Below are 26,102 nucleotides of genomic sequence, written 5' to 3'. Positions count from 1 at the left end.
TCCCCCAGCCTTGCTGCTGCTCCACTCCTGATCAGCACAGTGCTGCTGCCAGGAGGATGCCACTGCTACACAGACCCCTCATGAACTACTGCCAGCTTTATCGTTCAGTTTTGCTGATTAGCCACTATTAGTTGCTACAATTCTTTCAGTTGTCATTTTAAAAATTAAATTAAAAGAGAAAGAGAACCTGCCCAAGTGACGCTGACACAAAAACCTCACACATATACCAATTTGGAAATAAAGGAAAATTAATAAACAAATTTACCACCCACCCTCTCCCCACCACTCTCTCCTCCAACCTTTCTTCGCCTTCAGCCCTATGCCATATACAACATTGTCTTACATTGAATGTAGCTAAGAGCCTCTATGATCTGAAAGAAGTGACAGTGCATTTTTTTTGTAATTCAAGAAAATCTTTAATAAAAATTATTTCAAAAAACCCCTTTTGGCTGGGAAAGGTGTAGTTTTGTAGCCAAATGAAGAGTCGGGTTCAAATCCCCACTCATCTGTTAATTTCACTGGGTGATAAAATATGTGAGGGATGAAGATTATGGGTGCTGTTCTGAGCTCCTTCGTAGAAGGATAGGATTTAGAAAGAAATGTAAATAATTATGAAATTAATAAAGAATTTTGTTAAACTTTTATTTTAATATTTCAGGTGGTTTCCCAGGTCCTGGTGGTCAGTTAGCTGAAACCAACCTTTCTGTCACCGTGATGATCCCATTCAATGACGATCCCTTTGGAGTCTTTATCCTAGATCCCAAAAGCCAGGAGAGGGAGATAGCAGAAGATGTACTTTCTGAAGATGATATGTCCCACATTACCAACTTTACAGTTTTGAGGCAGCAGGGAACGTTTGGAGATGTCCGGATTGGCTGGGAAATAGTATCCAGTACATTCAAAGAAGGGTTACCTCCAATGATTGATTGCTTGTTGCTGGGAAGGTTTTCAAATGTGGTGCAGTCACAGCCTCACATGCGACGTCATCACACTGGAACAGATGCTTTGTTTTTTAGTGGTGAAGAGGATGCGTATGGGGTCATTGAACCCGAGTTCCACGTCAGTAAGAACAGAACGCTTGCCAAATTCACATTTTCAGCATGGGTGATTCCTAGTGCCAATAGTGATGGATTTCTCCTGGCGAAGGATGATGGCAGTGGGACAATGTATTACGGAGTGAAAATCCACACAAATGAATCTCATGTTTCTGTAAGGCTTCATTACATGCCACAGCCATCAAACATGACATATGTGGCTAAGATCACGGTCATGAAATACTTAGAGGAAAACATTTGGCTCCACCTTCTGATTACACTGGATGATGGCATAATTGAGTTTTACATTGATGGAAGTCCTGTGCCTGGAGGCATCAAGAGCCTCAAAGGAGAAGCAATTGCTGATGGTAAGCAATATGTCATGTATCAACCTCTCTCTTTTATATCTGGAATTTGACAGGTCCAAACTCCATTCAGAAAAAAAAAACCATATTCCAGTTACTGCAATCATTTTCAGTTGTTAAATATTTTTTTTCTTGTGCAGGAAATCTAGCAACATACTTGCAAAAAATAATATTAAATCTCTCTCTGTGTTTTTGTTGTTGTTGTACAAGCCAGTGACAGAATATAACATACAGTGATTGTTCACGTTCTTAAAAATATAATATAAAAATACAGTGGTGCCCCGCAAGACGAATGCCTCGCAAGACGGAAAACCCGCAAGACAAAAGGGTTTTCCGTCTGCAGAGGTGCTTCGCAAGATGAATTTCCCTATGGGCTTGCTTCGCAAGACGAAAAATGACGAAAAATTTTGAATTTTTTCCCCGCTCAAAAACCCCTTTTCCTGAATCGCTAAGCTGCTAAAAGCATTTTAGCAGCAAAACCGCTAATCCCACAAGCCTTAAAAAGCCGTTTTTAGCCCTTAAATTGTCAATAGCGCTAATAGCGCTACTCCGTCAATGGGCTTGCTTCGCAAGACGAAAAAACCGCAAGACGAAAAGACCCGCGGAACGGATTCTTTTCGTCTTGCGAGGCACCACTGTATAACATTAATGTCGACTTCAGTTCTCCAGGACCATTCAGCAACCATTCCTGCATGCATATCTCTATTCTCAATCTCAAACTGCATAGACATATCTAGTTTGCTAGAAGCAGGTGTGCTAATCAGCCTTGGAAGTGGCATGAATATTTGTTTATATAATACTGCATTGTCCCTTTGCCACTGGCCTGATTCAGAAATAATGGGAAACCATGGCTTATCCACCTTCTCTCTTCTTCCTTCTCACATGCATAAGCAGACTGAAAGCTTCCCCTTCCCTCTTTGAACAAAACACAGTTCCTCATCATGTCCGAATTCCATAACTTAGTCCTGTTCTAACTGTGGCTAGAAAAACTCAGCTAGGATCAAACCATTGTTTCCTGTAGCATCTGCAGGTTGTTGTTTTTTTGCAGTCATCAATATATCAACTCGTTCATATTGAAGCACAACAGCAAAGTAGCACTCTTTTGAGCTGCTTTGGACTGTGGTTTGAATGTAATGTATATACAATGAAAGCATAACATACATCAAAGGGAAACATTCTATTTTATGTGATGAAATACAACATGAATGATTATCATTCAACAAATCTAGAGGAGCACAGTATGGAATTCATCCATCCTAATAAAGTGACTTTTAAAAAGGGTGGCATTTGATCTGATGCATGTATGGGAGAAGGAGGGCATTTTTAATCACCTTTCAGGTGTGAAAATCAATTTACATTTGTGTTTCTTTTTCTAGGTCCAGGAATAATGAGAGTTGGTGCCGGCATGAATGGTAGCAGCAGGTACACAGGGCTGATGCAAGATGTAAGACTTTATGAACATAAACTGAGTAAGGAAGAAATTTATGAACTTCATGCCACTCCAGCAAGGGCTGACTTGCACCCCATCTCTGGATACCTAGAATACCGACAGGGAGAAACCAGTAAAACATTCATTGTTTCAGCCAGAGATGACAAAGAAGAAGAAGGAGAGGAACTGTTTATTCTTAAGCTTATTTCTGTTCATGGGGGAGCACGAATTTCACAAGAAAACACAACGGGGACACTGAGAATCCAGAAGAGCGATAATGCCAATGGTCTATTTGGTTTTACAGGAGCATGCATTCCGGAGGTAGGAAATGGTAGTTAGAATGCTCGACTAAGACATGGGAGATCCAGATTCAAATCCTAATTCAGCTGCGGAAGTCATTGTATGACCTTGGACCAGTCACTCCCTCTCAGCCTGAGCTACTTCAGAGGTTTTGCTGTGAGGATCAAAATGGGGGGAAATGGGCAGAACCATGTTTGCCACATTGAGCTTGAAGGAATTGAAGTATTATAACAACAACAAAGATAAATGAAGCTTCAGAATGCCTAAGACCTGATGTGTAACATTGTGAGCTATGTTTTACTCAGAGCAGATGCATTAAATTTAATGGCAACGACTAATTTCAGTAGTTCTACCCTGAGTAAAACATAGTTGCACAACACTCCTTATTTCAAATCTCACCTCAACCACCAACTCACTAGGTGGCCTTATTTTTCTCTCAGCCTGTTATCTGCAATACAGGAATAATGACATTGACCTACCTTAAGAGAGCTGTTGTAAGAATGATTGAGATGATGTATGTGAAATTTTTTGAACACTCTTAAGATGTTATAAAATATTAAGGACTGTAATTATTACAATCATCTAGGGACAGCAATAAAGAGGAGAAGGATAAAGTGTCTAACTAAAGAACTTGCAATTTAATACCCACTTGTAAATTACGCATAATGTATATTGGTCTTGTTGCCTGAAAATCCTTCATACCAGCAATACATCATCCTGGGGGAAATGATGCTTCAGTTATTCAGATACTTGCAGGGATGAAATATGTAATCAGCTATTGCCATATGTTCCAGCAGTCACATGGAGCATCAGCCAGAAAGACTTGAGTGGTTTTTTTGTGTTTGTGTGTGTGTGTGTGTGTGTGTGTGTGTGTGTGTGTGTAGCAACCCAAATGCCTTATCATTGTATGAAGCTGAGCTTTAATAAGCTGCAGAGGACTTTATAAGGAGCAGCAGTGACTGGAGGAACCAGTGTGGTGTAATGCTTAGAGTGCTACCCAATCACCATATCTCAGCCTAACTTACCTCACGGGGTTATTGTGAGAATACAATGTGGGTGTGACCTCACATATTGCCTTGAGGTCCCTGGACGAAAGGCAGGATATAAATCAAATAAATAACTACATTGTTAACTGGTAACAGGCTGCACAAGAAACTTAAGGTGTTGTGATTCTTTAAAGGATTTGCGAATATGATATAGACAATAGCATGATGAGGAATGAAGGCTGGAGTAGCAGAAGCTCTTCCACTAACTAATGACTCAAAATAGCTATTTAAGTTATATTTTGGGGCTCCCCCATTTATATGAACGAACTTAGATTGTTACAGAAATAAATTTTATTATTTTAAATATCACAAGTGTAAAATGATGTTACCTTTTTATGCAAACCTCGAAACAAATAGCTTTCTGTTTCCTTAATATTTTACTTTATTGTAAGCCTTCTTATTTCCTTATAGGTGGCTGATGAAGGTTCTACTATATCTTGTGTAGTGGAGCGCACCAGGGGAGCTCTGGACTATGTTTTTGTGCATTATAGTATCTCCCAGATCAATTCTGATGGCATTAATTACTCAGTTGCTGATTTTGCTAACACTAGTGGAATGATCACATTCCTCCCTTTGCAGAGATCAGAGGTAAATCCATCTTCTTGATGAGGTTAATGATCTATTGAGTCTTTGAACATTTTCTTTTCCTGTATATATTATTCAGTCTTGTGTCTTGTATGTGAGGATTAGCCAACATAATGCCCTCCAAAAGTTGTTGGACTCCCAACTTCCATCAGCTCCAGCAAGCATTAGTCAATACCCAGGAATGATGGGAGTCGTAGCCCAACAATATTGGGATGGGACTGTATTGGCTTTCCTCAGTGTATGAAATAATCTGTTTGGAGGACTATAAATGTGTTTTTTAAGACAGGAAAAGGCCAGTTATTATTAACCATTGCAGCAACATATTTGTATTTCTCAATGCAATCATTTTCATTTAATTTGTCTTCTTTGTATCCAGGTTTTGAATTTGTTTGTGCTTGATGATGATATTCCTGAGCTGAATGAATATTTCCAGGTGACTTTAGTGTCTGCTGTTGCAGGGGATGGAAAAATAGGTTCAACCCCAACTAGTGGAGCAAGCATAGATCCAGAGAAAGAAACTACCTATGTTACCATCAAAGCCAGTGACCACCCTTATGGTAATGATGATAGATAATATATTATTCATGTTTAGATTAAGCATAAGATCTCCACATTCCTTTATTGGTTTTCCCATTTGCTGGGTACAATTAATATCGAAGTTATTGCTTTTACTAGGTATTTTAAAACACTCACCAAAATACTTTTCTGTATTTGTACGGAGATGCATAAGAAATTCTAGCAGCATATACCAGCACACTACTTGTTCATGTTAACCCATAGTTTGTTTTACACTGTAGTTTAATATGGCATGCAAACAAGGCCAGAGAGACAACTCTAACTAGAAACTATTTTCAGTGGGCACATTGGATTAATTCAAAATCATGTGCAACCATTTAGAGGGGAAAGTAAGGGAAAGAATGACCAAATGCCATGTTCTTGAAAATGTAGCCATGTCCAAATGACAAATGTTTATGAATTAAAATTAGGTATTATAAACTGGCTTTAACTTAAAGCTGTTATGCCTATTTACAACAAATGACAGACTAACGGCTGCTGTTGTTGCTTATTGTATTTTAAAGATTGTTTACTGCATGTGTTTACTACAGCAATAAAATATTTAAAAATCCAAAACAGCATTATAATCTAGCAACTTTGTTTCACTGCAGATAGAATGATGAGAGTTGTATCTTGTCTCCACCAGGTTTGTTGCAGTTCTCTGTGGGGGAGCCTCCAGTGGACATTGATGACATCATTCTTCCAGCTACCACAGCTCCCCACATTACTGTCAAGGAAGAAATTGGACATGTCAGGTTGCTCGTGGTTCGAGCACAAGGCCTGCTAGGAATGGTTCTTGTACAATACAAAACGGTTTCACTGACAGCATTCAGTCCTCAAGATTATCAGGTATGAGTAGCAGACTAAAAGAGGTGACAGATACGAATCAGCTCTCGCTCTCTCTGTTTCCTGTTGCTGTTGTGCATCCAATGTATGATCTTCAATCAGGAGCTTTTAAAAGTAATAATTGTATGTAACTTTTGATCAGGACATGAACAAAAGGCAGTATTTACAGTCCAGAGTCCAAGCAGGTGCGAGTGCCAATTTGGAGATTCCATGGAGCCTCCACTCCTGTTACAGGGAGTCATTCATGCAACACTCAAACTTGTTCTGTGCCCTGGATACTATGAATGATGATACCCATGAGGTGGTTTGATTGACTGCATTGCACATGTGCCTGGGCATCTGAAGCAATTTCAGAAGCTTCTTATTGTCCATGCAATTTGCTTGCTGTTTTGAAGGAGGGAGGGAGGAAGGAAGGATGCCTAACCTTTATGTAGTACAGCCAGCCTATTGTGGAGTCACAGTTCATTCGCCATTACAGCTGAATTCTGAGAACTGGTTTCTGTCCCGGGAGGACAGCCTTTTGGAGAAGGGAAGTGTGTGCCTCCTGGGTGAGGCGGTGGGGAGATGGTTTGGGGGGAGATTTATTTATTTATTTATGGCTGCAAGTCTGATTGACATTTCTGGCATATATCTTTTCTGCTAACGTATATCTAGTATCATTGAGTCATATTTCACTGTTTGTTTTTGTACCTTTATTGTTTTATTTATTATATCCTTATTGTATATATTTTTCTGTATTAGGAAATGCTGCTTTTATCTGTTAATGCTTTACTGTTGTGAGCTGCTTTGGTTTCTAGAGAAGGGACATACAAATATTCAATCGTATCAAAGTGTGATTTGGCAGCCAAGGGGTAGGGACTATCAGAACCCACCAATTGTCCTGTGGATTCTAATAAGCCTCCTAATAATCTCTCAAATGTGCAGGAGCAGCCAGTGGGGAGGGATGGTGTGGACCTGGCCTCCTGGTGTTATTGTGTACCAGAATGCAGGGGGCAGACCAGGGTGGTGAGGTCAGGGATGGTTTAGGCATATGCCCAACCCACTCAAACCTCTATGCTGTCCTTCCCACCTCACTGAGTTGGTATGTAGCGATGCTGCTGCCCGGAGGCCATGTCTACATCATAGCCTCCTCCTGCTTGGCTTCTCTTGCCGGCATGGCATATCTACTCTGATAAAAGCAAGCTTGTATAAATAATAGAGTCTGTGTAAAGTTTATTTCTGATTATTTCTCTTTTATCAGTAAACTTCATACTGATGCAATGGCAAGTTTTAAGCAAAAGTATAAATAGCCTTTTTACTGCAGGGTATTACAGGCACCTTGGAATTTCTGCCAGGAGAAAGATACAAGTACATTATCGTTAACATTACAGATAATTCTATCCCTGAGCTGGAAAAGGCTTTTAAAGTGGAACTGCTGAATCCGGATGGAGCAGGTACAGGTTCATAAATCTGCTTTTCTCCACATGTACCTGTTAGGGTTGTTTTTTTTGAAAGTTTCTTATACCCAGACCATTCGTGGAAACTTGATATTTCAAAGGTTTCCAAAGATTCAAACCCCCCCCCCCAATGTAGAGTACTAATCTCTAATATTCTTTTGTTCATTGCATATCAGCGTTATTGCTGAACACAGAGTAGTGTTCCATAGAAAGTTGGAATGGCTGAACGCTGCAGGTAGCATGAGATCATTGCCACTTAATGGTCCACCTTAGTGCAATACTTTTAAATGGTGGGAGATATGAAATTATATGAAGTCATAGGAGGAACAACAGACCGTTATACTGAGTCCAAACATTGGGGCATCTAACTCAGTTTTGTCTACACTGACTGGCAGCAGCCCTCCAGGGTTTCAGGCAGGCATCTCTCCCAGCCCCTCCTGGAGATGCCAAGGTTTGAACCTGAGGCTTTCTGTATGCAAACCGGGTGCTCTACCAGTGAGCTTCTACTCTAGTTGCCATGTTCATTTTAGCATCACCCAGAGCTGAAGTTACCGTTTATTAGTCACTGTTAAGTTCTGCTGTTGTGCCTGTATAAGAGCTTGGAGCACCATGAACTTCTTTTGGAGGAATGCTCATGTTGCTTCTCTTCAAGAATAGGTTCTTTTCTGTAGGCGCCAATTTGAATAAACTTAACATTCAGTACCTAAAAGCATTAGGGGAGGGATTTCTTAAAGAAGCAGAAAAGCAACGTACTTAAAAGCCAGCTAATTAATTAAATCCTTTCTTTTGTGCATTTGTGTTATTGGCTTTTACAGCACCCATTATCCTACTAAGTTTGCAGCAGTCTCTTTTGTTTATGGGCTCTGTCATTTCAAACTTATATTCTCTTCCACTTCTAAAATATCAAGTATCTGTCACTGATGCCTCAGTACCCACAGTTGGGTGAAATAAATCAATAATATGTGTCTCCTGTCTTCTTGGCTTTTATCAGTAGTCTATAAGCTTGCAAAGCCTTTTAAAGTTTTTCAGGAATATCTTCTTCATTTGTTTTTTTCTCCAGAGTTGTGTTAAGTGCTTTTTCTCTCCTGTGTTTTATGTATGTGTATGTATATTTGTGTGTTTCTGTGTGTGTCCTTGAAGTTGCTGAGCTCTTTAATGAAGCCAGTGGTAGTGGTGATGGGGACTTGGACTTCTTCCTTCCTGCTGTCCATCAACGTGGTAAGCTGCTTATTCTGAATTTTCATCTGAATTGACTACTGAAATGTTTTGCCATAACTGACATACCTTGCCATGGGGTTTTCCATGAGCTAGTTGGGGTTTTTTTTTTGGCTTCAGTGATTCAGCTCACTGACAATTTCTTTGTAAATAATAATTATTTTGTGCTATTCCTTTCTACCAAGTATCGCCTTATAAGTCTGATCATGTTTTTCTTGGAATTGTCCCACTGTCTTCAGTGGGACCCGCTTCCAAATCTGCATCAGTTTACAGGTTGGGTTTCATTTGACCTGTTATAACTTCTTCTTAGACTTACTCTGAATAATTGTCACATTTCAAAGTAAAACATAATTTGAAACTAGTAGTTTGATACAGTAGCTGAAAATCTGTGCTGATACAGAGTACTTGATTTTGACTGGTTTGTTTTTTTTCAAGTATTCTAGTCTAAAACTAATCACACATATTCAGAAGTGCTTTGATCATGTTGTCTTGCTGTTTTAAAATTTCATGCTTTCCTAGTTATGTCAGGAGGCAGATGTAAAGCAGCAGTAGGAGAAGGGAGCCTATTCTTTCCTCGCAAGTTAACTTGGAGGAACATGTTCCCATGAAATCCATTTTCAGGACAACATTGTCACTTCCTTTTAGGAATATAATTCCTTCAAGGATTTTTAAGATAACATGCCAACAAAAACCCCTTCCTTATTTAACTCTAATTAAATCTGGAGTATTGTTTTCCCCTCCCTGTTGTCTTCTCTCCACTGATCCTTTCCTCCATTTTCATGATAGCTTATCTTCTCTACTTTCCCAAACATTTTTAAAAAACTCAAAAATGCAAGTTTTTACCACTTTCTCTCTGTGTTTTTTTCTTAGCTTGACAGTACCTGTATTGATTGTGTCATTTTTGTTTTGTTTCATACTGTTAATTCATTTTTGCAGTATAATTCTTCAAAAGCATCCCCCCCCCAAGCTATTAAAAACAAAATGCTGTTCAATAGTGCTATGGCCAACAGCTTTGTAAATGTATGATTGGATAAATGTAAAAAAAGAGAGCCCTCTTCAGAGAGCCTGGACAAGGGAAGGCAAACGTGTCCCTCATGTTGACCCCATCCAAACATTGCTGGGTTTGCTTCCTCCACTCCTGACTTTGATGTATTTAGCATGTAAAGGTCTGAAGGTGACTTGTTTTCATTTAGACTGGTAATTATAAGCCTAAAAGAACAAACCTATACATTTTTTTAGTTGCAAGTCTGGCTAAAGACCTATAACCCAAGCAAGTATAAGCAGGTTTAGAGCCTAAATCTCTGTTAAATCATGTTTTTAATACAGACATACCTTCGTAGTTGAACAGAATCCATTCCGGAAGTCTGTTCAACTTCCAAAACATTCAACTTTCAAGGCGCGGCTTCTAATTGGCTGCAGGAGCATCCTGCAGCCAATCGGAAGCCGCAGAAGCTGCGCTGGACATTCAGCTTCCAAAAATTATTTGAAATACGGAACAATCACTTCTGGTTTTCGATCGTTTAGGAGCCAAAACGTTTGAGTTTACAGGTGTTCGGCTTCCGAGGTTCCACTGTAATGACATTGGGAAACGGGGGGAGGCAGAACAGCTACCCTAAGTCAATTGGATGTCATATTCAAATGCTAACTTTGATGCTGTTGGGAAGAACAAAAAATTGTTTTATTAGAATTTATAAAGTACAGGATTCCCATTGACCATTCCACACATTGGTTGAAATAATTGATTCATTCAAGAGTTTGCCATTTCAGATTTTCATCTGTGCCTTTTCAGATATTGTGTAAATCATTCCCCACCCCTTTTGTATCAACAGCCAGCCTGGGAATAGCATCTCACATCATAGTCACTATTGAAGCCTCTGATGATGCTCATGGTGTATTTGAATTCAGTGCCGAATCCCTTTCTGTCAATGGATCTGAACCTGAGGATGGAGGTGGAACAGTCACGCTTGAGGTCAAGAAGTTTGAGTTTACAACACATGGCATCCCATTTAACCATGCTATCTCTAGAGCAGGGCTGGGGAGCTTTGTGTAATTTTGCAAAAAATAAAATTTATTTAGTTGGCAGGAACACCTGATTTTGGGGGTGGGATCTGAGTGGTAGGGACTGGCTGGGGCAAAACTGCATATCTGATTTCTGACTCACTCACAGCAAGCTCTCTGGTTTGACTGATACTCTGGTTCACTCTGTTTGCAAGATACATTGGCCTCCAGGTTATCATATCATGACTTTGATTATCTAGAGAAAAGGATTGTGTAAATTGAGATACCCATCTGGATGCTGTGCCCACAATGGTTTTCAATTTCTCAGACCTTTGTAAGCACGACACTACTCTGTGGAGGCCTGCCATGTCTAATATGTGAAAAGACCTTCTATGGCAACACAGATATAGAAGGCAGATGAAGAGTTTTGGGCTGTGTGATTAATCTATACTGGTGAATCAGTTTTTCTGTTCTTTAGGGTGGAAGTAATCCTAGATGAAATGGGACGTGGGTGGTGCTGTGGGTTAAACCACAGAGCCTAGGACTTGCCGATCAGAAGGTCGGTGGTTCGAATCCCTGCGACGGGGTGAGCTCCTGTTGTTTGGTCCCAGCTCCTGCCAACCTAGCAGTTCGAAAGCACAAAGTGCAAGTAGATAAATAGGTACTGCTCCAGCGGGAAGGTAAACAGTGTTTCCGTGTGCAGCTCTGGTTCGCCAGAAGCGGCTTAGTCATGCTGGCCACATGACCCGGAAGCTGTCTGCAGACAAACGCCGGCTCCCTTGGCCAATAAAGTGAGATGAGCGCCGCAACCCCAGAGTCGGTCATGACTGGACCTAATGGTCAGGGGTCCCTTTACCTTTAATCCTAGATGAAAGAGGGACAGGACGTATTAATGTGATTCCATGAAAGAGCATACTCAGCAAAAATGAAAAGAAAATAGGCTCCATTTTTAAAATAATGCTTCCTTTTACAGCTTAAGTATAATGCAGGAAGTATAGCTACAAAAAAGTCTCATTGATGCAGCTTTCAGCATTACGAAGGAAAATCTGCATGAATGACATACTCAAAGATCAGGAATCTTCCTCTTTTGTATTGAGCTAAATATGCCATTGCATAGAAGTCAGGGGTGAAAACAAGGGGAGGAAGAGGCAATGTGTTAGATCCGCAAAGCTGATTTGGCCAGTAAATTCAATGTACGGGGTAAGATTGTGCATGTCTGAGGGTATATCTGAGCTGCATTAAGCACCATGTTCCTGTGTTTGTGGTGGCTGCTGTTTGCTCGTTCTAAATGTGTCACCTTGGTCCATATGCAGAATCTGCAGTTTTACACACCGCTGCTCATCAACATTGAAGAGGTTTCTGCTAAGTTTAAAAAGAGCAGGTTCTGGTAGCAGCAAACAACACAGACTGCCTTAACTCAGCTACCCTGCATAAGCAAGGCCGTTGTGTTCAGTGATTTGGAGTTTGTGACATGGTTGTCTCAAATTCCTTGTGCTGCCCCTAAGTGGCCAACATGGATTCAGTTTACTGTGCTGTAATGTGGCATGGAGCATCTCAGAATAAACAACTCTGAGAGTAAGGTTTTTTGACCTTCACAATGCAACAATAACAATTTACCCTTTTGCTCTTCAGGTTGTCAGAAACCATGGCGCCTTGTCCCAGGTAACTTTGCATTGGTTCATAGTGCCCGATGATACTGATGATCTAGCAGCTACTACTGGCAACATAACTTTCAATATAGAGCAAAGAAAAGCACATTTAACAGTGCAGATCTTGCCTGATGAAATTCCAGAACTAGACAAGACATTTTCAGTTTGGATTATCAATGCTTCCTGTGGACGTCTTGGAAACCACACCAATGCTACATTAACAATTCTTGCAAATGATGACCCCTATGGAGTTTTTATTTTCTCTGAGAAAAACAGGCCAATCAAAGTTGAGGAAGAAGCCAAGACCATCACCCTTACAATAGTGAGGTTAAAAGGTCTCCTGGGAGTAGTAATGGTTACATATAGAACCATGGGGGATGAGGAAGAATCACCCTATCTGCCATCAAATGTTGCCAGGGCAAGACAGGAACAAGACTATTTGCCCATTTCAGGATTTGTAATCTTTGCCGCCAATGAAAGTGAGGCTACCATAGAGCTCCCTATTCTGGATGACAGTGAACCAGAGAAGTCAGAATCTCTCTTTGTAGAGCTGCTTCGTGTAACTTTGGTGGAAGGAGCCCAACATCGGTCAAGTAAGACTATATATTTCCAGACTTGCTAGATTTCCAGCAGTAGAATGTAAACGAATGTTGAAATGCCACTAACCTAGATTATGCTTTATTGTATGAAATTATACTAAGCAATGGTACACATGACTGATTTGCTTGTGTGGCTGCTTTTTTCATCTGCCCCCATGGCAAACAAAATTGCAGAATCTGCTTCTGATTAATGCCAGAAAGCTCCATTTACTATGAACATAGATCTGCCAAGAGGAATAATAATAATAAAAAAGTAGCTGCAAGCCAGATAAGTTTGTCCACCTAGTAAATGACTCCTTACCACATTGCCATATTAGAAACAATAGGCTAGTAAACAAATGACATTATTTCCATCAAATAAAAAAAAAGGCAAGATCCTCAACATAATACTTGCTGTTATTGGAAAACATATGTTGAAACTATTCAAATTACCAAGCCATGGGTTCTGACTCTGTCACTGCTTTTTCTCCCTTTGCAAGACATAAGATTATAGTGTGTCACATCATTTCCAAATATAGCACTGTGTTGAACAATGGAGAATCATTGACAAAATTTGGGGCAGTATATTGGCATCCAGCTCTTTCTCACTGTTTAAGATTTGGTGCAGTATTGTGGTATATTGATCAAAAAGCCAGTTCTATGACACGACAAGGTACTGTAGTGTAAAAGGAATGTTACAAATCAAGATAGAGGCACCAGCATTTTAACCAGTAAAATGCAATAAACCCCACATCTGAGTGCAGCCCTATATTCACAGTGGAAGCAGTCAGTGCCCATCATGTATAACAAAAGGTGTTTTCCACATCCCACCCACCAAATAGGGATTAATCTCTGTCTGGAAACATAATGGATAGAGAAGGTTTCTTTCGAGCATTGCCAAATGGCTGATTAGATTCCTTTGCATTCTGGGACCTTACATAACTTTTATCTTGTGGTCTTTGTGTGTTCTCTTTTCATATAGATTGCAGTCTGTAACCTAGGGACATGTGTCTGTCTGCATGTCTAGAAGTATGGATGCTAATTAGCCAGCTTTATTTAGAAGATTATATACTGATTTGCACTTCAAAGTTCCCCAGGTTGTCTAATTACATTTCCTTTCATTCTTGATAAGCAGAGAAGATTCAGATATGAAGCTCTGTGGGATAATTGAACTGTCATGTATATTTCATCATACGAATCCCAGAAATAATACCATAATTGAGAATGAAATTCAGTTTCTGTTGAGCTTTGAATATGTTAGTATACACAAGAGAGATGATGGATCAAACCAAAGATCCATCTAAGCAAGTGTCATGTTTCTAAAAACTGATCCATTTTGGAAGCCCACAAGCAGGGCATGAATGTCATGGCCTTCCCCAGTTGTATGTCCCCAGCATAAGGTATTCAGAGTTACACTGTCTATGAACATGGAAGTTTTGTTTATTATAGTTCATATTTGGCACTGCCCTGTGTTATGCATTGGACTAGATATGGAGAACCTATAGTCCTCTTGTTGTTGTTGGACTACAACTCCCATGCTGGCCATGCCTGATGGAAGTTGTAGTCCACAATCTCCAGGGGACAATCCTTGTATTAGAGGCCTTGATCGGAGATGATAATAGCATGATATCAAGCTGCTTGTTTTGCCATAACCTTACGTAATGTACAGCTATGATTACACAAGCTAAATTAAAAAGAGAATGCATTTTTAAGGGTTTAACATTATTGCTTTTATGATGGTGTTTAGCTATTTTCTTTGGCATCTATGTTAAATTTGTTGTCATTATGTAAGGTGCTGTCAAAACCTTTTCAAAACTATACTTGTTAAGGTAGTAATAAACAGGGATCTCAGATGGCTCAAATTACTTGGTATTTCAGTTTCAGATTCTCCTCGCCTTGGAGCTAAAGGGGATACCATTGCTCACATAATTATCAATGCCAATGATGATGCTTTTGGAACGTTACAGCTGTCGGCACCAGCTGTACGAGTTGCTGAAAATTACATCGGACCAATCATCAATGTCACAAGAACTGGGGGGATTTTTGCAGATGTTTCAGTGAAATTTAAAGCAGTGCCAATAACCGCAATTGCAGGTGGGTGTGAGAGAAAAAATCAGCCATAAGGCAAAAGATGTACTGATCTATGTAGTTTTCTAACAAACAGCAGGAATATGGATCACACTCAGCTTTTCATTTAACTTATCAGCAGTGAGAAGAAATAGTAACTTTGAATCATGAGTCAAGTACAGCTAGTAGACATTTGCTTCCAATATTGCTTAAGCATCTTTGTCATTTCTATTTATGTAGGGGAAGATTACAGCATAGCCTCATCAGATGTTGTCCTTCTGGAAGGGGAGACAAGCAAAGCTGTGCCAATTTATATAATCAATGATATCAACCCTGAAGTTGAAGAGTCCTTCCTTGTGCAGCTGCTCAATGAAACAACAGGAGGAGCATTGCTTGGGAGCCTAACTCAGGCAATTATAACCATTGAGGCCTCCGACGATCCATTTGGATCTTTTGGTAAGATGAAGCTCTTAAACCTATTCTTCCATCCTCTGAGTGGCAAATGTCACAGTGGCCATTTGCTGATTTAACAAGCAGTTTCTGTTGCAAGACACTCTTCAATGAAAAGTTAAATACTACACCAGTCTTAAAACCACAAGGTTCCTTTGAACCACCATGATGTTCTGCTATAGATTAGTGGGTTCCATTTTACGTAGGACTCCCAGGGACATTCAAATTCCAAGGCTTAAACTGATCCCCTGTGTATTCAGTGAAGTTGGGAGGCATCAGAGAAGACCAGCCAGTGACATAAACTTTCTGCCACAAAGATATGGAAAGAAAGCAAAAAGGAATGGGGAGTAGCAAGACCTACCAGTGCAGGGATTAGGTGATATTAAATGTGGCGATGACTGTTCTCAAATGAAGTCAAAATGATTGCCTTTTCAAGGAAATTCATCCAGTGTGATCCTATGTGGTGGCTTGCTACATCCACTACTTATTAGCATTCTATTTCATAAATATCTCTTACAATAAAATATGTATTAAAAAGCAACCTTATCCTACAAGACATTTGAAGGAAGTTAGGAAGGAAGGAATAAAAACTCTCAACTTTGCTAGTCTTCCAGATCACGGAAATCACAGTTGAAGAGCCTGAGTCTGACACAGTGAGGATAGATCTTCCAGTCATTCGTAATGCTGGAACACTGGGCAATGTGACTGTTCAATGGATAGCCAGCATTAATGGGCAACCTGCTGCCAGTGATTTGCTGGTCTTCTCGGGTAATATTCCATTTTCACCTGGAGAAACCATAAAGAACTTGACACTGGATATCGTGGCTGACGATGATCCAGAAATTGAAGAGGTGAGTTCAGCAGCCATACAACACATGACCAGAAACATTCATGATTTCCGTTGTCTTGTAAGTGGTGTGTTATGTCTCTGATTGCTTGGGGAAAACCCTGACAGGAGGCAACTTAAGCAGCTGTGGGGAGGGGGGACCTTCAGTTTCAGCAACTACTTCATGGGGGCAAGACTTACCAGAGATGATTGGCTGTGTCCATTAGGTCTGGCATTCCTGTGCAAAACGTGTTTTTGCTAATAAAGAGTTAATTCCAACCCACACAGTGTGATTTATTGCTGGCTCGCTCCTGACACTGAGGAAAACTCATGGTGGTGATACCTAGCAATCTCCCTCTACTGGCCTAGACTTTAGATAACTTTAGATAAATCATACTGCTCTGTTCTCATATTGCTGTAAGTGGTATTTCTAATGATTTTGAATGATATCTGTTTCTAGTACCAGTAGGAATACAGAGTAAACATGGTTTCTTAATTTTGCTACACTAAACAATAAAAGGATAGGTAATTTGGTAACTGCTGTAGCATGTGTTACTCATCATGAACATTGAAAGCTGAATTGAGTGGCTTGCTTTTGTTTATACTATATTTCTAATAAGCAGCACAATAGCCTAAAATTAGGATACTTTTGGGAAAAAACGTTTTCCAGTACTTGTTTATCATCTGGCTCAAACTAGACATTTTCCCTCACCATCAAGTTATTTCAATGACAATCTAACATGCTTTGTAGGTTATCAGAGTGGAATTAATTCAAGCTTCCAATGGAGGTACTATTGGACCAGATGGAGTGGCAAATGTGATAATTCCTGCCAATGATAAGCCATACGGCACAGTTGCCTTTCACCAAAACTTGTACCAAATTCAAGAGCCACTGGAGAGGAGTTCAGTTGCAAACATAACAGTGAAGAGAAGGTCTGTTTAATACCTTGGTCTTTTAAGTGTACTGACTGTGAATTGTTCTGTGTTCTCCTGCTATTGTATTGTTAGGTTTGCTTGTAAAAAAAACTGTTAACAACAACAACAACAACAACAACAACAACAACAACAAGTGGTATACTATATTTCCCCCCAGGGGTACACATACTCCTAAACATTTTATGAATCTAAGTTTGGCCTCATTGAAAGGCATTATTTCAATAGGAGTAGGAAAATGAGAGTACTCCTAAACATTTTTAAGGGGGGAAAGCGCTGCTTATAAAACAAGTGAGCACATGGGGAAAGCAGCTCTTATGATCTTACATCTGTTTAAACTGAAATGTGTGAGATGCAGTTGATAAGAATTGGGAAGACTAAGGGAAGCTCTTAAATGAAGGAGGTCACAGAGGAAAGACTTCCGGCCCAAGCAGGCACCAGGAACAGGTTTGCTTGTTCCAACATTTGCTTACCCACCAGGAGAAGTCACCATAAAGGACTTAGGATTTAGACGTGAAAATGATGCACTCCATAAGCTTGTTCTTCACACTTTCATTCTCTCATCCCATTGCCACTTCTTGCTTTCCCAGTTTTCTGGGTTGATGTTGCATTTTTAAATAAATGAGAATGGTGATAGTTTTAAAAGTTGTATTTAAATGATGAATATTTTTGCATTTTTTTTCCCCTCATTTATAAATATTGTAACTAGATAAACTGTCACAATTAACATAACCTCCTTGCTTATCACAATTTGTAGTGGTGGAAGATTTGGGCGGTTGCAGATTTTCTACAGCACTTCTGAAATTGATGTTGTAGCTCTGGCAGTAGCTGAAGGCCTGGATGTGCTGTCCTACTATGAAGCTGCTGTGCAAGGAATTCCAGACACAATTGAGATGACCAAAGTGAATGTTTCAACTAATGACTCGTTGTACAATTGTGCAACTCTATGCCTGAAAGAGCCAGCATGTTCAGCCTTCACCTCTTCCAATGCCTTTGGAATGCCTTCATGCATTTGGGTGGCAACTTGGGATGGCCCAGTAACCAACAAGTCAGGATTCTGGACTTACAAGAAAAACCTTACCACCGTATCCTCTCTTTTTAGTACACAAGCAATTGCAGGTAGTGACTATGAGTCTGTTACAAGGCAGTGGGTGATAATGGCCGAAGGAGCAGAGTTTGCAAATCTCACAGTTACCATACTTCCTGATGATTTTCCAGAAGTGGATGAGAAGTTTGTCATTTCTCTGTTAAGGGTTGAGCTGCTGAACATCTCTGCCAGCATTGAAGATCATCCAACCATAGGACAACCAAACACCTCTACAGTGGTCATACTAATGAACGGAGATGCCTTTGGTGTGTTTGTGATCTACAGTATCAGCCCCAATACAACAGAGGATGGTCTTTATGTAGAAGTTCATGAATGGCCTCAGAACACTGTGCAGCTAATGATACACAGAACGGAAGGTAGTCTGGGACAGGTGATACTGGAGTGGAGCATAGCTGGTGGCACAGCTACCCCAAATGTGGATTTCATAGGTGAAGGGGAAATCCTGATTTTTGCAGAAGGTAAGAAGTTTGGGAGGATACATGATAATAGCACAATACATAAGAACACAAAAAGAGCCTGCAGTATCAGGCCAATGGCCCATCTAGTCCATTGTCCTGTTCTCACAGTGGCCAACCAGATGCCTGTGGGAAACCAGCAAGCAGGATTTGAGCAAAAGAACACTCTCCTCTCCTGTGGTTTCCAGCAACTGGTATTCAGAAGCACTGCTGCCTCCACCTGTGGAGCCAGAGCCATTGTGGTTCTAACAATCAATAGCTCTGTCTGTTGTACAATCACAGATCAACACTGAGTGAAGGCAGGCCAGAGCCTGCTATTATGTAGAATGAGGCAACTGCCTCAGACAGCAAATACTGTAGAGCATGGAGTGGCAAGGTGGTGCCGAAGGACAGAGTTGTGTGTGCCATGTGGCCTGCCCTACACCCCACAAAGTAGCCTGCTGCTTTTTTGGGTACAGCAGAGGACACCCATCACAATTATATGGAATATAGGAGGCATGTTTGTCTTTTGCTTCAGGCAGCCAAAAGTCTTGGGCCAGTCCTGGCTGAAGCCTATGTGATACACAGAGCAGGGAGCAGACACATTCTTTGTTCTTAAACCATAGTTTAAATTCAATGAGTGTATAAAACATTGTGCAAAGTCATCAAATAAAGAGGTTATTTGTCATCTGAGGTGTGTAATCTCAAAATGAATCCATATCACACACACCCCACCTCAAACAGGAGATAATATTTCAGTTTCTTCATGGAATACAGTGGTACCTTGGGTTAAGAACTTAATTCGTTCTGGAGGTCCGTTTTTAACCTGAAACTGTTCTTAACCTGAAGCACCACTTTAGCTAATGGGGCCTCCTGCTGCTGTGCTGCTGCCACACGATTTCTGTTCTCATCCTGAAGCAAAGTTCTTAACCCAAGGTACTATTTCTGGGTTAGCAGAGTCTGTAACCTGAAGCGTCTGTAACCTGAAACGTCTGTAACCCGAGGTACCACTGTACATCCATGGGTGAGCTGGTCTTGTGAACCAGGCATTCATATGAGCTGGCTCATATGTCACAGTTGATTATTCTCCACATGGTAGTACATTTTTTATCAGAAAATAGTTTTGTGTGGTTGTATATATTAGCAGATAAGGCCAATATGAAGATATTTATTTGGTTGAACTATATATACCTTGTCTTTTTACTGAAGACCCTGAGGCAGCTTGCAGTATATTTAAAATGCAATAAAATAGATTAGTCTGGATGACCGAAGCTCTCACTGGGTTGGGACTCTGTGTCAAGGAGAGTAAAAGAAAACAACTTGGATCACTAATCAGCAAAGGTAAAATAAAAAAAAAACATATTAAATGGTACCATGAACTGAATTTGCTCTGCTTACATGTTAGCCCCCAGAAAGCTGTTCAGTTTGTTTATTTTAAGCACTGGGATGATCACTGCTGAAACAGTGGTAGCACTGATTGCGTAAAAGCCTTTCATTTTTTTTGTCAGGTGAAACAAAAAAGACAATCACATTGACAATTCTAGATGACTCTGAACCCGAGGATGACGAAAGCATTATCATCAGTTTGATTCACACTGATGGTGGCAGTCGTATTCAACCCAGCTCAGATACGGTCACTGTGGTTATTCTGGCCAATGACAATGTGGCAGGAATTATTAGCTTTCAGACATCTTCGAGATCTGTTATCGGTCATGAAGGTGGGTTCCTCTCCATTTTCACTACTCTCACTCTGTGTGCTATCAATCCATTTGCCTATGCTTTCTCACAGTAATGGCTTACTTTGATTTACCACATAGGTTGAAAATGAGAAAAGAAAATTCTGAGAGGGTCTTTAGCCACATATATCATTTATTTCTATAGTGCATCAGAAATCAAACAAGCAATAAACTTTTTTAGAAATCCCTAATGAGGAAAGAGGAGAATCAATTTCATTGTCCACTATTTTGTAGAGATTCAAGGTCAAACTAGACATGATGCAAAACATATCTCTGCATTTAATTTGCACATTTTGCAAAACGCAAATAGCAGCCATGCCAGGCCATGTGTGTTAATTATTGGGATTACAACAGGTGGGAAGGGGAAGTTTTACCCTTTCCTTATTTGCTCTGGTCCTGATGAAAACCACTTTTCTGAAAAAAATAATAATTTATATTTGGAGGAAATCCATAGTGGGTGCCAATGGAATGAATTCTTTGTATTCTTTGAATTCTGAGGAATTCTTTCCTCAGAAATTGCAACAGGAGAGAAAATTGCTGAATCCACCTTCCTTACCTGCTGCAGTCCTGATAATCATCAATCCCGCTAGGGACTTCTATTTGCAATAAAAATGTGCACATTAAAATGCAGGGATTCATTTGACATCTACTTTGGCCCGAGTTTTGCTGCTTACAGTTCATGTTCCAGCCTCTGTTTAAAAACCCCATTCAATTTCTTTATCTCTTTCACAACAAATTATGGAAATATTTAATATATATAAATAAGCTAGGCCACTTAAGTGTTAGTAAGGACAGATTCATGGCTCTTCAATTGCACGTGAGCCAATCTACTACAATCCAAGTATTTCCTAGCAAGAATAGAGCTTGTGCAGTTTCCTTGCTTCCAGCAATATTTAGCCATTTACCTGGGCCATGTGAGAATTTCCCACTTCTTTCCTGAACACCTTTGCTTCTAGGTGACTCCCATTGATGTTAAGAAAGCATCCTGCCATGGTGTTGCTATGCTATGCCCACGACTGGAATCTCTTTCCTTTGCTGAAGGCGCTGAGTAGCTAGGTCTTTATATTTGATTTGCTGTAAGAGGCTTTTGTTTGCAGCTGTCTGTGACTCTTAAGTATATGAATTGTTTAATTTCATTATGGGTAATCAGTACAGTTAATGCACTCTTGGCTGTTTTCTAACAATAATGACAGCAGTAGCTATAAACTGTTGTTATACTTAAAAGGAGTATTTCTAATCCTTAAGGAAGAGCATTCTTAATTAGTGGCAAGGTAACAGCATCCAGAGCACAAACACCTATGTTAGCTGTTTGTACAATCTCTTGAATTCACAGTGCTACCCTAGACCACTTTAGCCAATGGATTAAGTCAATGAGATTTATTTCCAATTTACTATGCTTTTGGCTGCATGCCAACTCCTGGGAGCAAATCTACAGCCGATGCCTCTGATCATCATAAGTGGTATACAAACAGAGGTGGTGGTGTACCAATCCTATACATGAATACATTGTACTCAAACTTACTTCCAAGCAGACATGTATAGAATTCCTTGTCAAGCATATGAATGAAAAATAGCAATACAGTGGTGCCTCGCAAGACGAAAAGAATCCGTTCCGCGAGTCTTTTCGTCTTGCGGTTTTTTCGTCTTGCGAAGCAAGCCCATTAGCGGATTAGCGCTATTAGCGCTATTGGCAGTTTAAGGGCTATTAACGCCTATTAAAGGCTTAAGGGATTAGCGGTTTAGCTTAGCGCTTCAGAAAAAGGGGTTTTGGAGCGGAAAAAACCCTCAAACATTTTCGTCAATTTTCGTCTTGCGAAGCAAGCCCATAGGGAAATTCGTCTTGCGAAGCGCCTCTGAAAACAGAAAACCCTTTCGTCTTGCGGGTTTTCCATCTTGCGAGGCATTCGTCTTGCGGAGCACCACTGTATTATGTTACCACTGGTGGAAATTCGTCATGTGTAGTCAAAATAATGTGAAATTGACATTCCTAACTGCACACACTCTCCACCTGCAATGGTTGGAATTGACCAAATCTTGTTTCGTTAGTATTTAAAATGTGGATGGTGGAACCTGCATGCCTCTTTCATGTTTTTTGATGCATTTTCTGATACAGTGCTGCCTTCTCTTGGAAAGAACGACATTAACTGTTAAGCAAAAATCTGCATGTATTAGATGCAGTTTTACTAAAGGTTCTGCAGGCCCTGTTATATCAACTGCCTAATCTATGTATATATCTCTTGTATGTGAAAGGTCATCGTACCGTTTTTGGGAAGTTTCCACATAGGTCACCATTGTTGATTCTGTGCTGCTGTATGCCTGAGCTTTCTTACTTTTCTTTCCCACATTAATGGCTCTCATGAGCATGTCAAAGCAGCTGTAACCTGACATGCTAAGAAGATCCATCAATGAGCACAAGGAATTAACACAAACTGTATGGTGACTTTCATGGACTCTGTTTGCCACCAACTATGTTTTCTTCACACACACACACACACACACACACACTGTACTGTGGAGCTGAATAACTTTTAATTATAGAATTTAGAGACCACAGTGAACATTTAGCTTCCAGGTTCTAAAGTTTAAGAGTACTTTAGCTTTATCCAGACACGTTCATTTAAAAAGAATAATCAGTAGATATTCAAAAAGTTCTGAAATGGCTAAACATTTCCTTTGGTGTCAAGCTTTCATTTTTATTAATTAGTGCTGGGGTCATCAACATGTTTCCATATTAGGAAAATCCAACCCATTAAGGTGCTCCCTCCCTGAAACAGGCAGAACCTAACCTTATTACTCAACCAATCTGCCACCTTGGTTGCACTTACGGTTTCCTCAGTTCTTTACACCTATCTCAGAGCCCCACTTTCTACTGCTTCCAGCACTAACCTGTTATGATGAGCATCGACCCATGTTGATGAGGGAATGAAGGTCATCATTCCGTCATCAAGTGATGACTTGATCCTCAGATTGTTTGTCCTAAAGGAATTCAGCTGAAGCAGAAGGGAGCTATTCTCGAGAAATGGTTTTGAGGACTGCAGGCCATGATTTCGGAATTATGTAGAATTAGGCCATGATTTCGGAATTATGACAGTTTTTATCATCATCATCATCATCATCATCATCCCTTCCTTCACACTATCTTTCAAAAACATACTCCCTTTATCCATTAGAATGAGGGAATTCTTAACATGTGCCCTTGTAATTCTGCATTGCACAATACTATTTCCAATGGTATCAATCTTTGGTGTAATAAAAGCAGATAAAATGTCAACTCCTCAAATGATTGCACTGCATACCAAACTTGGCCATTTTTCTTACTCACCGGGTTGTACCTTAAGTAGATCTGGGTAATGTGCCCCAAGATTTCCACTTATTCAGTGGGAACTTCCCTATCTCCCATTCTATTCTGTTATGCCATGTATGATCAAGTTGAGATTCCTGCATTACAAGGGGGTTGCACTCAGTAACCCTTGGGATACCTTCCAACTCTGCAATTCTGTGATTCTCTCCTCCCCTTGCACCTACACAAATCTGTTCTATGGGTTTCCCCAACCCTCTGAAACTGATTTGGGGGTGGTTTAGGGTATGTGTGCCAGGGGGAGGTTGAACAGTGGAAAGCCCCATTGCACATGTGGAAATCTTTGCATGGGCAGGATGCATTAATTGGATACTGCTCGTTACCATGGTCCAATACTGCCATCATTAAGGGACTGGAGGTAGCCTGTGGAGGCTTTGATTTTTATTATATCTCATGTATATGAAAACCCATGGACATGCTCATTGTCATGCAAACACCATCAGACACCCTGAAGACTGTTCCTGACATTACATGTTTTAATTTCAGTCTGTAAAAACACTGACTGGACAGTGCCCAATATTGTTCATATTTGTAATGTCGGAAGGGCTGAATGTAAACATGAAATCTGATCTCAACCACCATCTGATGTAGTCTTCTTTTAGACAATTAGCCAGCTACACTCTGTATCATAATGTGTTTTATTAGGAATGATATAAAATAGTGCTGTATAAAGGTGTGTTGAACTATATTTAGTCTTATTTGTGTATTTTGCTATTGTGGACTTTTTTACACTTTTATTAATTTGCTTTTTGATATTGGTGCAAAATTCTCAAATAGGATAAAATGTATTTCAGTACAGTACAAAATATTATTGGGATGGGGTGGAGGCGGGGGGGGGGTTATATTTTGTTTCTCCTCCAAAACTGCTACTCTGGGCAGAAAAGAAAAAAATCAAACAGTTAGAATAAGACATGCATTGCTTTTATGCAAATTGTATGTGGGCTTATTGCTGATATAGCCTTAATTTTTGTATCTCTACAAATAGTTCCTAGAATTCCTAGTGCAGGTTCCCAAACACTTTTATAATTCTGAATAACATTAAACAAGGTGTTGCTTTGTGATGTGAATTGATAGTTTTAATGTTGTTTTTTAATAGTTATTTTGGTGATAAATACATACAATCCATCTTTGATCTTTCAAAATTAAAACAATGACTGCATACTTAATATTATATTCTGGCAATATTGAAAATAACAACCATCTAATCTGAAAATTGTCCCTTCGTTACTTTCCTTCCAGTGCCCTACAGCACATGTTGTTTTATCACTTCCAGTTATTCAGTTATACATGAGATGTGTGTTTGGAAGTAATTATTGTAGTACAGTAATAACTTTTGGTAAAACAAAAAACATAAATTGTGGTCTACGTAGATTATGGAAATTGAGAAGGGCAGTGAAACTAATTCCCCAACTATTGTAATGATCCAGTTCAGCCTTCCCTCCCGCCCTTCAGTTTTGAAATCTGAAAGCTTTGGCAGTGATTAGCCTGTCTTTCTACTGAAGTAGAACAATTTTAAGTGTATTTCTGTGGCAGGGACACTGCCACCACCAGAGTGCTGTTGGTCCACTCTGGCCAAAGTAGGACTGAGGAGAGAGCAGTTTTTGTTTTCCCTTCCACTAACATGAAGAAAGCTACCTATGCTTCCTCTGGTGTCACTTGGGGCCCCAAACAATGGGGATACAAGGAGACATTGGAACTGGCAGTTCTTAGACCACTGAATGCTTTTGCAGCCCCCAGTTTCACACCTACTGCCCTCATGAACGCTGCCTGCAGTAGATCTATGCCTCCTGGGCTTTCTGTGAGCATACTTGGAGCCTTTGTGCTAGGCATGATTTCCCCACAGTGAAGCTCCTTTCCATCACCAGAGAAGCTTTTCCATTCCTTCCTATACCCCCTCAGTCACATCTTCCGTGAGGGTGAGAACTGCTGTCTTAGAAGCTTACTTTAAAAAAGAACAACTAAGTTTGGATTCTCAGTTTGCTCTATCCTAGTACCCATGTGTTTTCACAGTGTGGGTAAGGAATAGCCATATATATACAACCCAGTTATAATTGTGAGTTAAATTTTAAAAGACGTATACTGTCCCCTCCACCTTTTTTTGCAACGAAAACAGAATTTAAGAGTTTCAGGAAAAAACACATATTCAGTAATATA

The 26,102-nt window shown here is 40.0% G+C and overlaps 1 protein-coding gene across 5 annotated transcripts in view; it reads left to right on the top strand.

Moving 5' to 3' along the window:
• ADGRV1 (adhesion G protein-coupled receptor V1) overlaps positions 1 to 26,102 on the top strand; it is a 230,132-nt gene that overhangs the window by 43,102 nt on the left and 160,928 nt on the right. For all 5 annotated transcript variants that reach the window (XM_083403548.1, XM_083403549.1, XM_083403551.1 and 2 more), the window contains 15 exons: positions 659 to 1,402; positions 2,776 to 3,149; positions 4,586 to 4,762; positions 5,136 to 5,316; positions 5,961 to 6,163; positions 7,464 to 7,593; positions 8,737 to 8,814; positions 10,641 to 10,780; positions 12,442 to 13,051; positions 14,915 to 15,130; positions 15,344 to 15,559; positions 16,160 to 16,404; positions 17,131 to 17,312; positions 18,070 to 18,878; positions 20,363 to 20,572. In XM_083403548.1, coding sequence (XP_083259674.1) covers positions 659 to 1,402; positions 2,776 to 3,149; positions 4,586 to 4,762; positions 5,136 to 5,316; positions 5,961 to 6,163; positions 7,464 to 7,593; positions 8,737 to 8,814; positions 10,641 to 10,780; positions 12,442 to 13,051; positions 14,915 to 15,130; positions 15,344 to 15,559; positions 16,160 to 16,404; positions 17,131 to 17,312; positions 18,070 to 18,878; positions 20,363 to 20,572 — 4,515 coding nt within the window. The remainder of the gene's footprint in view (positions 1 to 658; positions 1,403 to 2,775; positions 3,150 to 4,585; positions 4,763 to 5,135; positions 5,317 to 5,960; positions 6,164 to 7,463; positions 7,594 to 8,736; positions 8,815 to 10,640; positions 10,781 to 12,441; positions 13,052 to 14,914; positions 15,131 to 15,343; positions 15,560 to 16,159; positions 16,405 to 17,130; positions 17,313 to 18,069; positions 18,879 to 20,362; positions 20,573 to 26,102) is intronic.

The sequence above is a fragment of the Podarcis tiliguerta genome, assembly GCF_965153285.1.
Source record: "Podarcis tiliguerta genome assembly, chromosome: 11".
NCBI lineage: Eukaryota > Metazoa > Chordata > Lepidosauria > Squamata > Lacertidae > Podarcis > Podarcis tiliguerta.
Note: the sequence above shows the minus strand (reverse complement) of the source record. Positions and strands in the feature narration are given on the sequence as shown.